Below are 15,349 nucleotides of genomic sequence, written 5' to 3'. Positions count from 1 at the left end.
CTCCCTCCACCGTCTCTTCCTCCACCGTCTCTTGTAGTCTCTTCCTCCGCCGTCTCTTGCAGTCTCTCCCTCCGCCGTCTCTTGCAGTCTCTTCCTCTGCCGTCTCTAGCAGTCTCTTCCTCCGCCGTCTCTTGCAGTCTCTTCCTCCGCCGTCTCTTGCAGTCTCTTCCTCCGCCGTCTCTTGCAGTCTCTTCCTCCGCCGTCTCTTGCAGTCTCTTCCTCCGCCGTCTCTTCCTCTCCGCCGTCTCTTGCAGTCTCTTCCTCCGCCGTCTCTAGCAGTCTCTTCCTCCGCCGTCTCTTGCAGTCTCTTCCTCCGCCGTCTCTTGCAGTCTCTTCCTCTCCGCCGTCTCTTCCAGTCTCTTCCTCCGCCGTCTCTTGCAGTCTCTTCCTCCGCCGTCTCTTGCAGTCTCTTCCTCCGCCGTCTCTAGCAGTCTCTTCCTCCGCCGTCTCTTGCAGTCTCTTCCTCCGCCGTCTCTTGCAGTCTCTTCCTCTGCCGCCTCTTGCAGTCTCTTCCTCCGCCGTCTCTTGCAGTCTCTTCCTCTGCCGTCTCTTGCAGTCTCTTCCTCCGCCGTCTCTTGCAGTCTCTTCCTCTGCCGTCTCTTGCAGTCTCTTCCTCCGCCGTCTCTAGCAGTCTCTTCCTCCCCCGTCTCTTGCAGTCTCTTCCTCTGACGTCTCTTGCAGTCTCTTCCTCCGCCGTCTTTTGCACTCTTCCTCTCCACCGTCTCTTCCTCCGCCGTCTCTTGCAGTCTCTTCCTCTCCGCCGTCTCTTCCTCCGCTGTCTCTTCCTCCGCCGTCTCTTGCAGTCTCTTCCTCCGCCGTCTCTTGCAGTCTCTCCCTCTCCGCCATCTCTTGCAGTCTCTTCCTCCGCCGTCTCTTGCAGTCTCTCCCTCTCCGCCGTCTCTTGCAGTCTCTTCCTCCGCCGTCTCTTGCAGTCTCTTCCTCCGCCGTCTCTTGCAATCTCTCCCTCTCCGCCGTCTCTTGCAGTCTCTTCCTCCGCCGTCTCTTGCAGTCTCTTCCTCCGCCGTCTCTTCCTCTCCGCCGTCTCTTGCAGTCTCTTCCTCCGCCGTCTCTTGCAGTCTCTTCCTCCGCCATCTCTTGCAGTCTCTCCCTCTCCGCCGTCTCTTGCAGTCTCTTCCTCCGCCGTCTCTTGCAGTCTCTCCCTCCGCCGTCTCTTCCTCCACCGTCTCTTGTAGTCTCTTCCTCCGCCGTCTCTTGCAGTCTCTCCCTCCGCCGTCTCTTCCTCCGCCGTCTCTTGTAGTCTCTTCCTCCGCCGTCTCTTGCAGTCTCTTCCTCCACCGTCTCTTGCAGTCTCTTCCTCCGCCGTCTCTTGCAGTCTCTTCCTCTCCGCCGTCTCTAGCAGTCTCTTCCTCCGCCGTCTCTTGCAGTCTCTTCCTCCGCCGTCTCTTCCTCCGCCGTCTCTTCCTCTCCGCCGTCTCTTGCAGTCTCTTCCTCCGCCGTCTCTAGCAGTCTCTTCCTCCGCCGTCTCTTGCAGTCTCTTCCTCCGCCGTCTCTTGCAGTCTCTTCCTCCGCCGTCTCTTGCAGTCTCTTCCTCTCCAGCGTCTCTTGCAGTCTCTTCCTCTCCGCCGTCTCTTCCTCCGCCGTCTCTTGCAGTCTCTTCCTCCGCCGTCTCTTGCAGTCTCTTCCTCCGCCGTCTCTTGCAGTCTCTTCCTCCGCCGTCTCTAGCAGTCTCTTCCTCCGCCGTCTCTTGCAGTCTCTTCCTCCGCCGTCTCTTGCAGTCTCTTCCTCCGCCGCCTCTTGCAGTCTCTTCCCCTCCGCCGTCTCTTGCAGTCTCTTCCTCTCCGCCGTCTCTAGCAGTCTTTTCCTCCGCCGTCTCTTGCAGTCTCTTCCTCCGCCGTCTCTAGCAGTCTCTTCCTCCGCCGTCTCTTGCAGTCTCTTCCCCTCCGCCGTCTCTTGCAGTCTCTTCCTCTCCGCCGTCTCTTGCAGTCTCTTCCTCTCCGCCGTCTCTAGCAGTCTCTTCCTAGGCCGTCTCTTGCAGTCTCTTCCTCCGCCGTCTCTTGCAGTCTCTTCCTCTCCGCCGTCTCTTGCAGTCTCTTCCTCCGCCGTCTCTTGCAGTCTCTTCCTCCACCGTCTCTTGCAGTCTCTTCCTCCGCTGTCTCTTCCTCCGCCGTCTCTTGCAGTCTCTTCCTCCGCCGTCTCTTCCTCCGCCGTCTCTTGCAGTCTCTTCCTCCGCTGTCTCTTGCAGTCTCTTCCTCCGCCGTCTCTTCCTCCACCTTCTCTTGCAGTCTCTTCCTCCGCCGTCTCTTGCAGTCTCTTCCTCCGCCGTCTCTTGCAGTCTCTTCCTCCGCCGTCTCTTGCAGTCTCTTCCTCCGCCGTCTCTTGCAGTCTCTTCCTCTCCGCCGTCTCTAGCAGTCTCTTCCTCCGCCGTCTCTTGCAGTCTCTTCCTCCGCCGTCTCTTGCAGTCTCTTCCTCCGCCGTCTCTTCCTCCGCCGTCTCTTGCAGTCTCTTCCTCTCCGCCGTCTCTTGCAGTCTCTTCCTCTCCGCCGTCTCTTCCTCCGCTGTCTCTTGCAGTCTCTTCCTCCGCCGTCTCTTGCAGTCTCTTCCTCTGCCGTCTCTAGCAGTCTCTTCCTCCGCCGTCTCTTGCAGTCTCTTCCTCCGCCGTCTCTTGCAGTCTCTTCCTCCGCCGTCTCTTGCAGTCTCTTCCTCCGCCGTCTCTTGCAGTCTCTTCCTCCGCCGTCTCTTCCTCTCCGCCGTCTCTTGCAGTCTCTTCCTCCGCCGTCTCTAGCAGTCTCTTCCTCCGCCGTCTCTTGCAGTCTCTTCCTCCGCCGTCTCTTGCAGTCTCTTCCTCTCCACCGTCTCTTGCAGTCTCTTCCTCTCCGCCGTCTCTTCCAGTCTCTTCCTCCGCCGTCTCTTGCAGTCTCTTCCTCCGCCGTCTCTTGCAGTCTCTTCCTCCGCCGTCTCTTGCAGTCTCTTCCTCCACCGTCTCTAGCAGTCTCTTCCTCCGCCGTCTCTTGCAGTCTCTTCCTCCGCCGTCTCTTGCAGTCTCTTCCTCCGCCGTCTCTTGCAGTCTCTTCCTCCGCCGCCTCTTGCAGTCTCTTCCCCTCCGCCGTCTCTTGCAGTCTCTTCCTCTCCGCCGTCTCTAGCAGTCTTTTCCTCCGCCGTCTCTTGCAGTCTCTTCCTCCGCCGTCTCTAGCAGTCTCTTCCTCCGCCGTCTCTTGCAGTCTCTTCCCCTCCGCCGTCTCTTGCAGTCTCTTCCTCTCCGCCGTCTCTTGCAGTCTCTTCCTCTCCGCCGTCTCTAGCAGTCTCTTCCTAGGCCGTCTCTTGCAGTCTCTTCCTCCGCCGTCTCTTGCAGTCTCTTCCTCTCCGCCGTCTCTTGCAGTCTCTTCCTCCGCCGTCTCTTGCAGTCTCTTCCTCCACCGTCTCTTGCAGTCTCTTCCTCCGCTGTCTCTTCCTCCGCCGTCTCTTGCAGTCTCTTCCTCCGCCGTCTCTTCCTCCGCCGTCTCTTGCAGTCTCTTCCTCCGCTGTCTCTTGCAGTCTCTTCCTCCGCCGTCTCTTCCTCCGCCGTCTCTTCCTCCACCGTCTCTTGCAGTCTCTTCCTCCGCCGTCTCTTGCAGTCTCTTCCTCCACCGTCTCTTGCAGTCTCTTCCTCCGCCGTCTCTTGCAGTCTCTTCCTCCGCCGTCTCTTGCAGTCTCTTCCTCTCCGCCGTCTCTAGCAGTCTCTTCCTCCGCCGTCTCTTGCAGTCTCTTCCTCCGCCGTCTCTTGCAGTCTCTTCCTCCGCCGTCTCTTGCAGTCTCTTCCTCCGCCGTCTCTTGCAGTCTCTTCCTCTCCGCCGTCTCTTGCAGTCTCTTCCTCTCCGCCGTCTCTTCCTCCGCTGTCTCTTGCAGTCTCTTCCTCCGCCGTCTCTTGCAGTCTCTTCCTCTGCCGTCTCTAGCAGTCTCTTCCTCCGCCGTCTCTTGCAGTCTCTTCCTCCGCCGTCTCTTGCAGTCTCTTCCTCCGCCGTCTCTTGCAGTCTCTTCCTCCGCCGTCTCTTGCAGTCTCTTCCTCCGCCGTCTCTTCCTCTCCGCCGTCTCTTGCAGTCTCTTCCTCCGCCGTCTCTAGCAGTCTCTTCCTCCGCCGTCTCTTGCAGTCTCTTCCTCCGCCGTCTCTTGCAGTCTCTTCCTCTCCACCGTCTCTTGCAGTCTCTTCCTCTCCGCCGTCTCTTCCAGTCTCTTCCTCCGCCGTCTCTTGCAGTCTCTTCCTCCGCCGTCTCTTGCAGTCTCTTCCTCCGCCGTCTCTAGCAGTCTCTTCCTCCGCCGTCTCTTGCAGTCTCTTCCTCCGCCGTCTCTTGCAGTCTCTTCCTCTGCCGCCTCTTGCAGTCTCTTCCTCCGCCATCTCTTGCAGTCTCTTCCTCTGCCGTCTCTTGCAGTCTCTTCCTCCGCCGTCTCTTGCAGTCTCTTCCTCTGCCGTCTCTTGCAGTCTCTTCCTCCGCCGTCTCTAGCAGTCTCTTCCTCCGCCGTCTCTTGCAGTCTCTTCCTCTGACGTCTCTTGCAGTCTCTTCCTCCGCCGTCTTTTGCACTCTTCCTCTCCACCGTCTCTTCCTCCGCCGTCTCTTGCAGTCTCTTCCTCTCCGCCGTCTCTTCCTCCGCCGTCTCTTCCTCCGCCGTCTCTTGCAGTCTCTTCCTCCGCCGTCTCTTGCAGTCTCTCCCTCTCCGCCATCTCTTGCAGTCTCTTCCTCCGCCGTCTCTTGCAGTCTCTCCCTCTCCGCCGTCTCTTGCAGTCTCTTCCTCCGCCGTCTCTTGCAGTCTCTTCCTCCGCCGTCTCTTGCAATCTCTCCCTCTCCGCCGTCTCTTGCAGTCTCTTCCTCCGCCGTCTCTTCCTCTCCGCCGTCTCTTGCAGTCTCTTCCTCCGCCGTCTCTTGCAGTCTCTTCCTCCGCCATCTCTTGCAGTCTCTCCCTCTCCGCCGTCTCTTGCAGTCTCTTCCTCCGCCGTCTCTTGCAGTCTCTCCCTCCGCCGTCTCTTCCTCCACCGTCTCTTGTAGTCTCTTCCTCCGCCGTCTCTTGCAGTCTCTCCCTCCGCCGTCTCTTCCTCCGCCGTCTCTTCCTCCGCCGTCTCTAGTCTCTTCCTCCGCCGTCTCTTGCAGTCTCTTCCTCCACCGTCTCTTGCAGTCTCTTCCTCCGCCGTCTCTTGCAGTCTCTTCCTCTCCGCCGTCTCTAGCAGTCTCTTCCTCCGCCGTCTCTTGCAGTCTCTTCCTCCGCCGTCTCTTCCTCCGCCGTCTCTTCCTCCGCCGTCTCTAGCAGTCTCTTCCTCCGCCGTCTCTTGCAGTCTCTTCCTCCGCCGTCTCTTGCAGTCTCTTCCTCCGCCGTCTCTTGCAGTCTCTTCCTCTCCAGCGTCTCTTGCAGTCTCTTCCTCTCCGCCGTCTCTTCCTCCGCCGTCTCTTGCAGTCTCTTCCTCCGCCGTCTCTTGCAGTCTTTTCCTCCGCCGTCTCTTGCAGTCTCTTCCTCCGCCGTCTCTAGCAGTCTCTTCCTCCGCCGTCTCTTGCAGTCTCTTCCTCCGCCGTCTCTTGCAGTCTCTTCCTCCGCCGCCTCTTGCAGTCTCTTCCTCCGCCGTCTCTTGTAGTCTCTTCCTCTGCCGTCTCTTCCTCCGCCGTCTCTTGCAGTCTCTTTCTCTGCCGTCTCTTGCAGTCTCTTCCTCCGCCGTCTCTAGCAGTCTCTTCCTCCGCCGTCTCTAGCAGTCTCTTCCTCCGCCGTCTCTTGCAGTTTCTTCCTCTGACGTCTCTTGCAGTCTCTTCCTCCGCCGTCTCTTGCACTCTTCCTCTCCGCCGTCTCTTCCTCCACCGTCTCTTGCAGTCTCTTCCTCTCCGCCGTCTCTTCCTCCGCCGTCTCTTCCTCCGCCGTCTCTTGCAGTCTCTTCCTCCGCCGTCTCTCCCTCTCCGCCATCTCTTGCAGTCTCTTCCTCCGCCGTCTCTTGTCTTGCAGTCTCTCCCTCTCCGCCGTCTCTTGCAGTCTCTTCCTCCGCCGTCTCTTGCAGTCTCTTCCTCCGCCGTCTCTTGCAGTCTCTTCCTCTCCGCCGTCTCTTGCAGTCTCTTCCTCCGCCGTCTCTTGCAGTCTCTTCCTCCGCCGTCTCTTGCAGTCTCTTCTTCCGCCGTCTCTTGCAGTCTCTCCCTCTCCGCCATCTCTTGCAGTCTCTTCCTCCGCCATCTCTTGCAGTCTCTCCCTCTCCGCCGTCTCTAGCAGTCTGTTCCTCCGCCGTTTCTTCCTCTCCGCCATCTCTTGCAGTCTCTTCCTCCGCCGTCTCTTGCAGTCTCTCCCTCCGCCGTCTCTTCCTCCACCGTCTCTTGTAGTCTCTTCCTCCGCCGTCTCTTGCAGTCTCTTCCTCCACCGTCTCTTGCAGTCTCTTCCTCCGCCGTCTCTTGCAGTCTCTTCCTCCGCTGTCTCTTGCAGTCTCTTCCTCCACCGTCTCTTGCAGTCTCTTCCTCTCCGCCGTCTCTGGCAGTCTCTTCCTCCGCCGTCTCTTCCTCCGCCATCTCTTGCAGTCTCTTCCTCCGCCGTCTCTTGCAGTCTCTCCCTCTCCGCCATCTCTTGCAGTCTCTTCCTCCGCCGTCTCTCCCTCTCCGCCGTCTCTTGCAGTCTCTTCCTCCGCCGTCTCTTGCAGTCTCTTCCTCCGCCGTCTCTTGCAGTCTCTTCCTCTCCGCCGTCTCTAGCAGTCTCTTCCTCCGCCGTCTCTTCCTCCGCCGTCTCTTCCTCCGCCGTCTCTTGCAGTCTCTTCCTCCGCCGTCTCTTGCAGTCTCTTCCTCTCCGCCGTCTCTTGCAGTCTCTTCCTCTCCGCCGTCTCTAGCAGTCTCTTCCTCCGCCGTCTCTTCCTCCGCCGTCTCTTCCTCCGCCGTCTTTTCCTCCGCCGTCTCTTCCTCCGCCGTCTCTTGCAGTCTCTTCCTCTCCGCCATCTCTTGCAGTCTCTTCCTCCGCCGTCTCTTCCTCCGCCGTCTCTTCCTCCACCGTCTCTTCCTCCGCCGTCTCTTCCTCCGCCGTCTCTTCCTCCGCCGTCTCTTGTAGTCTCTTCCTCTCCGCCATCTCTTGCAGTCTCTTCCTCCGTCGTCTCTTGCAGTCTCTTCCTCCGCCGTCTCTTCCTCCGCCGTCTCTTCCTCCGCCGTCTCTTCCTCCGCCGTCTCTTGTAGTCTCTTCCTCTCCGCCATCTCTTGCAGTCTCTTCCTCCGTCGTCTCTTGCAGTCTCTTCCTCCGCCGTCTCTTCCTCCGCCGTCTCTTCCTCCGCCGTCTCTTCCTCTCCGCCGTCTCTTCCTCCGCCGTCTCTTCCTCCGCTGTCTCTTGTAGTCTCTTCCTCTCCGCCATCTCTTGCAGTCTCTTCCTCCGTCGTCTCTTGCAGTCTCTTCCTCTCCGCCGTCTCTTCCTCTCCGCCGTCTCTTCCTCCGCCGTCTCTTCCTCCGCCGTCTCTTGCAGTCTCTTCCTCTCCGCCATCTCTTGCAGTCTCTTCCTCCGCCGTCTCTTCCTCCGCCGTCTCTTCCTCCACCGTCTCTTCCTCCGCCGTCTCTTCCTCCGCCGTCTCTTCCTCCGCCGTCTCTTGTAGTCTCTTCCTCTCCGCCATCTCTTGCAGTCTCTTCCTCCGTCGTCTCTTGCAGTCTCTTCCTCCGCCGTCTCTTCCTCCGCCGTCTCTTCCTCCGCCGTCTCTTCCTCCGCCGTCTCTTGTAGTCTCTTCCTCTCCGCAATCTCTTGCAGTCTCTTCCTCCGTCGTCTCTTGCAGTCTCTTCCTCCGCCGTCTCTTCCTCCGCCGTCTCTTCCTCCGCCGTCTCTTCCTCCGCCGTCTCTTCCTCTCCGCCGTCTCTTCCTCCGCCGTCTCTTGTAGTCTCTTCCTCTCCGCCATCTCTTGCAGTCTCTTCCTCCGCCGTCTCTTGCAGTCTCTTCCTCCGCCGTCTCTTGCAGTCTCTTCCTCTCCGCCGTCTCTAGCAGTCTCTTCCTCCGCCGTCTCTTCCTCCGCCGTCTCTTCCTCCGCCGTCTCTTCCTCCGCCGTCTCTTCCTCCGCCGTCTCTTGCAGTCTCTTCCTCTCCGCCATCTCTTGCAGTCTCTTCCTCCGCCGTCTCTTCCTCCGCCGTCTCTTCCTCCGCCGTCTCTTCCTCCGCCGTCTCTTCCTCCGCCGTCTCTTGTAGTCTCTTCCTCTCCGCCATCTCTTGCAGTCTCTTCCTCCGTCGTCTCTTGCAGTCTCTTCCTCCGCCGTCTCTTCCTCCGCCGTCTCTTCCTCCGCCGTCTCTTCCTCCGCCGTCTCTTGTAGTCTCTTCCTCTCCGCCATCTCTTGCAGTCTCTTCCTCCGTCGTCTCTTGCAGTCTCTTCCTCCGCCGTCTCTTCCTCCGCCGTCTCTTCCTCTCCGCCGTCTCTTCCTCCGCCGTCTCTTCCTCTCCGCCATCTCTTGCAGTCTCTTCCTCCGTCGTCTCTTGCAGTCTCTTCCTCTCCGCCGTCTCTTCCTCTCCGCCGTCTCTTCCTCCGCCGTCTCTTCCTCCGCCGTCTCTTGCAGTCTCTTCCTCTCCGCCATCTCTTGCAGTCTCTTCCTCCGCCGTCTCTTCCTCCGCCGTCTCTTCCTCCACCGTCTCTTCCTCCGCCGTCTCTTCCTCCGCCGTCTCTTCCTCCGCCGTCTCTTGTAGTCTCTTCCTCTCCGCCATCTCTTGCAGTCTCTTCCTCCGTCGTCTCTTGCAGTCTCTTCCTCCGCCGTCTCTTCCTCCGCCGTCTCTTCCTCCGCCGTCTCTTCCTCCGCCGTCTCTTGTAGTCTCTTCCTCTCCGCCATCTCTTGCAGTCTCTTCCTCCGTCGTCTCTTGCAGTCTCTTCCTCTCCGCCGTCTCTTCCTCCGCCGTCTCTTCCTCCGCCGTCTCTTGTAGTCTCTTCCTCTCCGCCATCTTTTGCAGTCTCTTCCTCCGTCGTCTCTTGCAGTCTCTTCCTCCGCCGTCTCTTCCTCCGCCGTCTCTTCCTCCGCCGTCTCTTCCTCTCCGCCGTCTCTTCCTCCACCGTCTCTTCCTCCGCCGTCTCTTGTAGTCTCTTCCTCTCCGCCATCTCTTGCAGTCTCTTCCTCCGTCGTCTCTTGCAGTCTCTTCCTCTCCGCCGTCTCTTCCTCTCCGCCGTCTCTTCCTCTCCGCCGTCTCTTCCTCCGCCGTCCCCCGTGCTCCCGCAGTTTTGATGTCTGACAGGCGGCTTTGAAGCTCGGCGGCGGCTGATTGGCGGCGGCGGCGGCTGATTGGCGGCGCAGCACAGAGGAGTCGCGGGGTTCCACCGAGTGTAACCAACTGCTGGAGCCGCGGGCGAGGGCTGCCGGCCGCAGGATGCCGCTCCATGACACCGCCGCTCCGGCTGATAAATATCCCGAGCAGTCACATCGCGACTGCGCTTCTCTCTACCTCTGTCGGAGATGTCACAGATCGGACGCGGCGCCCGGTACACCATGGCCGTCTCACCTCCCCGCTCTTCCTAGAGGACACGCCGGCTGCCCAGAGAGATGACCCCCGTGGAACCGGCGGCGTTCGCGGCTGAGCTCATCGCCCGGCTGCAGAGGGTTAAACAGGAGCAAGAGACGCTGGAGGAAAGACTGCGGCAGATCACAGAGGTACCGGCGGCCAAGTCTGCCCCCTCCACGGGGTTCAGCCGGTCACCGGCCCTCCTCTCTGATCTCTTCTCTCCACACCTGTCTCTTCCTCTGTCTCTTCTCTCCACACCTGTCTCTTCCTCTGTCTCTTCTCTCCACACCTGTCTCTTCCTCTGTCTCTTCTCTCCACACCAGTCTCTTCCTCTCTGATCTCTTCTCGCCACACCAGTCTCTTCCTCTGTCTCTTCTCGCCACACCAGTCTCTTCCTCTGTCTCTTCTCTCCACACCAGTCTCTTCCTCAGTTTCTTTTCTCCACATCTGTCTCTTCATCTGCCTCTTCTCTCCTGTCTGTTCCTCCATCTTTCTTTCATCTTTCCCCTCTGTCTCTCTATCTCCCTCCCACCCTCCGTCTCTGCCCCCCATCTGTAACCTCATCTGCCCCTCCGTGTCCCTCGTTTATCCCTCCGTCTCTTCCCCCCCGTCTGTCCCTCCGTCTCTTCCCCCCGTCTGTCCCTCCGTCTCTCCCCCCCGTCTGTCCCTCCGTCTCTTCCCCCTCGTCTGTCCCTCCGTCTCTTCCCCCCGTCTGTCCCTCCGTCTCTTCCCCCCCGTCTGTCCCTCCGTCTCTTCCCCCCGTCTGTCCCTCCGTCTCTCCCCCCCGTCTGTCCCTCCGTCTCTTCCCCCCCGTCTGTCCCTCCGTCTCTTCCCCCCGTCTGTCCCTCCGTCTCTTCCCCCCGTCTGTCCCTCCGTTTTTTCCCCCCGTCTGTCCCTCCGTCTCTTCCCCCCCGTCTGTCCCTCCGTCTCTTCCCCCCCGTCTGCCCCTCCGTGTCCCTCGTTTATCCCTCCGTCTCTCCCCCCCGTCTTTCCCTCCGTCTCTCCCCCCCCCGTCTGTCCCTCCGTCTCTCCCCCCCCGTCTGTCCCTCCGTCTCTTCCCCCCGTCTGTCCCTCCGTTTTTTTCCCCCCGTCTGTCCCTCCGTCTCTTCCCCCCCGTCTGTCCCTCCGTCTCTTCCCCCCCGTCTGTCCCTCCGTCTCTTCCCCCCGTCTCTTCCCCCCCGTCTGTCCCTCCGTCTCTCCCCCCTGTCTGTCCCTCCGTCTGTCCCTCCGTCTCTCCCCCCCGTCTGTTCCCCCCCGTCTGTCCCTCCGTCTCTTCCCCCCGTCTGTCCCTCCGTCTCTTCCCCCCCGTCTGTCCCTCCGTCTCTTCCCCCCGTCTGTCCCTCCGTCTCTTCCCCCCCGTCTGTCCCTCCGTCTCTTCCCCCCCGTCTGTCCCTCCGTCTCTTCCCCCCCGTCTGTCCCTCCGTCTCTCCCCCGTCTGTCCCTCCGTCTGTCCCCCCCGTCTCTCCCCCCCCCGTCTGTCCCTCCGTCTCTCCCCCCCCCCGTCTGTCCCTCCGTCTGTCCCTCCGTCTCTTCCCCCCGTCTGTCCCTCCGTCTCTCCCCCCCCCCGTCTGTCCCTCCGTCTGTCCCTCCGTCTCTTCCCCCCCGTCTGTCCCTCCGTCTCTCCCCCCCCTCCGTCTGTCCCTCCGTCTCTCCCCCCCCCGTCTGTCCCTCCGTCTCTCCCCCCCCCCGATCTCCCTCAGTCTCTCTCCCTCCCCCCCCGATCTCCCTCAGTCTCTCCCCCCCCCCAGCCCCCCCCCCCCATCTCCCTCAGTCTCTCTCCCTCCCCCCCCCAGATCTCCCTCAGTCTCTCTCCCTCCCCCCCCCCCCCGATCTCCCTCAGTCTCTCCCCCCCCCAGCCCCCCCCCCATCTCCCTCAGTCTCTCTCCCTCCCCCCCCCAGATCTCCCTCAGTCTCTCTCCCTCCCCCCCAGATCTCCCTCAGTCTCTCTCCCCCTGGATCTTCTCCCTCAGTCTCTTGCCATCACTCACCTCCTCCTCAGGCATTCTGTGCCCCCTTACATCAGAGCTCTCCAGGAGACATTAACCCCTCATTGGCCGCCAGGCCTCACGATTCTCACTTGTCTTCATCTTTTCCCATGTTTGTTCCCAGGAAGAACGAGAGGAATGTGAGACCCCCATCTGCTTCCAGACGCCCTGTGAGCCTCTCACCTCCAATCACCAGCACATGATTCTGGGGTCTTGTGACTATGACGACCCCCAGGCCTTACTAGACGACCACTTATCTCGGGTCCTGAAGACACGCTGTCACTCTCCGCCCGGTCTGGGGAGGTCTCGCTCTCGCGTGCGGCCCGCAGTGCTGGGGGTCCAGTCAGTGTCCTGCCCTCTGCTTGCCAAGAACTTTTTCACCAAGAAGATGACCAAACATGTCCACCACCACTACATCCACCACCACCGCACTGCACCCCGGAGCACGGAGGAGGTGGAGGCAGAGGCTGCACGCCGGGTGCAGTGTCTGTGCATCGGTCCTGCCGACTACTGCTGCTACCTGCGGACCAGACCACGCTGCCGAGGTGTGGACAATGCAGGGTAAGGTCTGGTGCCCGCAGTGAGTGCCACCCGTAGCGTGTGCCAACACCAGTGATGGCGGCTGATGTGGCTCCTGACATCTCCCGTCTGTCTTGTCCAGGAGGACGGTGATATCTGAGCACCCGGGGGATGGTGGAGTGGAGCCCCCCACAGCTCTGTACCCGCTGTCTGTGGACCAGTTCTTACCCACAGTCTGGCAGAGGATGGCAGCGTGTGAGAACAAGCGGCCGAGCAAGCACAGGTACCGGGGGTCCCTCCACCAGTGTCTGCAGGGGGCTGAGGACGGATGGAATATAAAACTGCACCAAAATATTCACTAAGGTGTGATTGTTGTGTGTGATCATCCCTGGTGGTCTGTGGCAGGGAAAGGGTTAGTGCCTGCATCCCTGGAGGTCTGTGACAGTGAAGAGGTTAGTGCCTGCATCCCTGGTGGTCTGCGGCAGTGAAGAGGTTAGTGCCTGCATCCCTGGAGGTCTGCGGCAGTGAAGAGGTTAGTCCCTGCATCCCTGGTGGTCTGCGGCAGAGAAAGGGTTAGTGCCTGCATCCCTGGAGGTCTGCGGCAGTGAAGAGGTTAGTCCCTGCATCCCTGGTGGTCTGCGGCAGAGAAAGGGTTAGTGACTGCATCCCTGGAGGTCTGCGGCAGTGAAGAGGTTAGTGCCTGCATCCCTGGAGGTCTGGGGCAGTGAAGAGGTTAGTGCCTGGAGGTCTGCGGCAGTGAAGAGGATAGTGCCTGGAGGTCTGCGGCAGTGAAGAGGTTAGTGCCTGCATCCCCGGTGGTCTGCGGCAGGGAAAGGGTTAGTGCCTGCATCCCTGGAGGTCTGTGGCAGTGAAGAGGTTAGAGCCTGCATCCCTGGTGGTCTGGGGCAGTTTAGAGGTTAGTGCCTGCATCCCTGGAGGTCTGCGGCAGTGAAGAGTTTAGTGCCTGCATCCCTGGAGGTCTGCGGCAGTGAAGAGGTTAGTGCCTGCATCCCTGGAGGTCTGTGGCAATGAAGAGGTTAGAGCCTGCATCCCTGGTGGTCTGGGGCAGTTTAGAGGTTAGTGCCTGCATCCCTGGAGGTCTGGGGCAGTTTAGAGGTTAGTGCCTGCATCCCTGGAGGTCTGCGGCAGTGAAGAGCTTAGTGCCTGCATCCCTGGAGGTCTGCGGCAGTGAAGAGGTTAGAGCCTGCATCCCTGGAGGTCTGGGGCAGTGAAGATGTTAGTGCCTGGAGGTCTGCGGCAGTGAAGAGGATAGTGCCTGGATCCCTGGAGGTCTGCGGCAGTGAAGAGGTTAGTGCCTGCATCCCCGGTGGTCTGCGGCAGGGAAAGGGTTAGTGCCTGCATCCCTGGAGGTCTGTGGCAGTGAAGAGGTTAGATCCTGCATCCCTGGTGGTCTGGGGCAGTTTAGAGGTTAGTGCCTGTATCCCTGGACGTCTGCGGCAGTGAAGAGGTTAGTGCCTGCATCCCTGGAGGTCTGTGGCAGTGAAGAGGTTAGAGCCTGCATCCCTTGTGGTCTGTCTGGGGCAGTTTAGAGGTTAGTGCCTGCATCCCTGGAGGTCTGCGGCAGTGAAGAGTTTAGTGCCTGCATCCCTGGAGGTCTGCGGCAGTGAAGAGGTTAGTGCCTGCATCCCTGGAGGTCTGGGGCAGTGAAGATGTTAGTGCCTGGAGGTCTGCGGCAGTGAAGAGGATAGTGCCTGGATCCCTGGAGGTCTGCGGCAGTGAAGAGGTTAGTGCCTGCATCCCTGGAGGTCTGCGGCAGTGAAGAGGTTAGTCCTTGCATCCCTGGTGGTCTGCAGCAGAGAAAGGGTTAGTGCCTGCATCCCTGGAGGTCTGCGGCAGTGAAGAGGTTAGTCCCTGCATCCCTGGTGGTCTGCGGCAGAGAAAGGGTTAGTGCCTGCATCCCTGGAGGTCTGCGGCAGTGAAGAGGTTAGTGCCTGCATCCCTGGAGGTCTGGGGCAGTGAAGAGGTTAGTGCCTGCATCCCTGGAGGTCTGGGGCAGTGAAGAGGTTAGTGCCTGGAGGTCTGTGGCAGTGAAGAGGTTAGAGCCTGCATCCCTGGTGGTCTGGGGCAGTTTAGAGGTTAGTGCCTGCATCCCTGGAGGTCTGCGGCAGTGAAGAGTTTAGTGCCTGCATCCCTGGAGGTCTGCGGCAGTGAAGAGGTTAGTGCCTGCATCCCTGGAGGTCTGCGGCAGTGAAGAGGTTAGTGCCTGCATCCCTGGAGGTCTGGGGCAGTGAAGAGGTTAGTGCCTGGAGGTCTGCGGCAGTGAAGAGGATAGTGCCTGGATCCCTGGAGGTCTGCGGCAGTGAAGAGGTTAGTGCCTGCATCCCCGGTGGTCTGCGGCAGGGAAAGGTTTAGTGCCTGCATCCCTGGAGGTCTGTGGCATTGAAGAGGTTAGAGCCTGCATCCCTGGTGGTCTGGGGCAGTTTAGAGGTTAGTGCCTGCATCCCTGGAGGTCTGGGGCAGTTTAGAGGTTAGTGCCTGCATCCCTGGAGGTCTGCGGCAGTGAAGAGCTTAGTGCCTGCATCCCTGGAGGTCTGGGGCAGTTTAGAGGTTAGTCCCTGCATCCCTGGAGGTCTGCGGCAGTGAAGAGTTTAGTGCCTGCATCCCTGGAGGTCTGTGGCAGTGAAGAGGTTAGAGCCTGCATCCCTGGAGGTCTGGGGCAGTTTAGAGGTTAGTCCCTGCATCCCTGGAGGTCTGCGGCAGTGAAGAGTTTAGTGCCTGCATCCCTGGAGGTCTGCGGCAGTGAAGAGTTTAGTGCCTGCATCCCTGGTGGTCTGCGGCAGTGAAGAGTTTAGTGCCTGCATCCCTGGAGGTCTGCGGCAGTGAAGAGGTTAGTGCCTGCATCCCCGGTGGTCTGCGGCAGGGAAAGGGTTAGTGCCTGTGTTGTGAAGGGACCCTCTGAATTCACATGCAGGCAGCTCCTTTTTGGAGTAAGTGATCCTGGCAATAACGAGGATGTCTGTTGTGCGTAGACAAAGGTATATAGACTAAACAGATCATTAAGGCAGGAAAGGTCTATTCAGAGGGCTGGATAACAAAGCTACAGTGCCTTGCGAAAGTATTCGTCTCCCTGGAACTTTTCAGCCTTTTCCCACATATCATGCTTCTAACATAAAGATACCAAATGTACATTTTTGGTGAAGAATCAGCAACAAGTGGAACACAATTGTAAAGTTGAACGAAATTTATTGGTTATTTTACATTTTTGTGGAAATTCAAAAACGGAAAACTGGTGCGTGCAATATTATTCGGCCCCTGTAACTTAATACTTTGTTGCGCCACCTTTTGCTGCGATTACAAGTCGCTTGGGGTATGTCTCTATCAGTTTTGTACATCGAGAGACTGAAATTCTCTCCCGTTCTTCCTTGGCAAACCGCTCGAGCTCAGTGAGGTTTGATGGAGATCGTTTGTGAACAGCAGTTTTCAGCTCTTTCCACAGATTCT

The 15,349-nt window shown here is 59.9% G+C and overlaps 1 protein-coding gene across 3 annotated transcripts in view; it reads left to right on the top strand.

The window, feature by feature from the left end:
* The first annotated feature begins 9,024 nt into the window (after positions 1–9,024).
* Positions 9,025–15,349, top strand: part of AXIN2 (axin 2) — a 30,534-nt gene continuing 24,209 nt past the window's right edge. Inside the window, exons 1-3 of one of the 3 annotated variants that reach the window (XM_077254688.1) lie at positions 9,033–9,363; positions 11,493–11,929; positions 12,030–12,170. In XM_077254688.1, the coding sequence (XP_077110803.1) occupies positions 9,262–9,363; positions 11,493–11,929; positions 12,030–12,170 (680 nt within the window). In that variant the 5' untranslated portion in view covers positions 9,033–9,261. Of the gene's footprint in view, positions 9,533–11,492; positions 11,930–12,029; positions 12,171–15,349 lie in introns of all 3 variants that reach the window. The other 2 variants (XM_077254687.1, XM_077254690.1) reach the window with 2 other exon arrangements.

This window comes from Ranitomeya variabilis, chromosome 4 (assembly GCF_051348905.1).
Source record: "Ranitomeya variabilis isolate aRanVar5 chromosome 4, aRanVar5.hap1, whole genome shotgun sequence".
NCBI classification, from domain to species: Eukaryota; Metazoa; Chordata; class Amphibia; order Anura; family Dendrobatidae; genus Ranitomeya; species Ranitomeya variabilis.
Note: the sequence above shows the minus strand (reverse complement) of the source record. Positions and strands in the feature narration are given on the sequence as shown.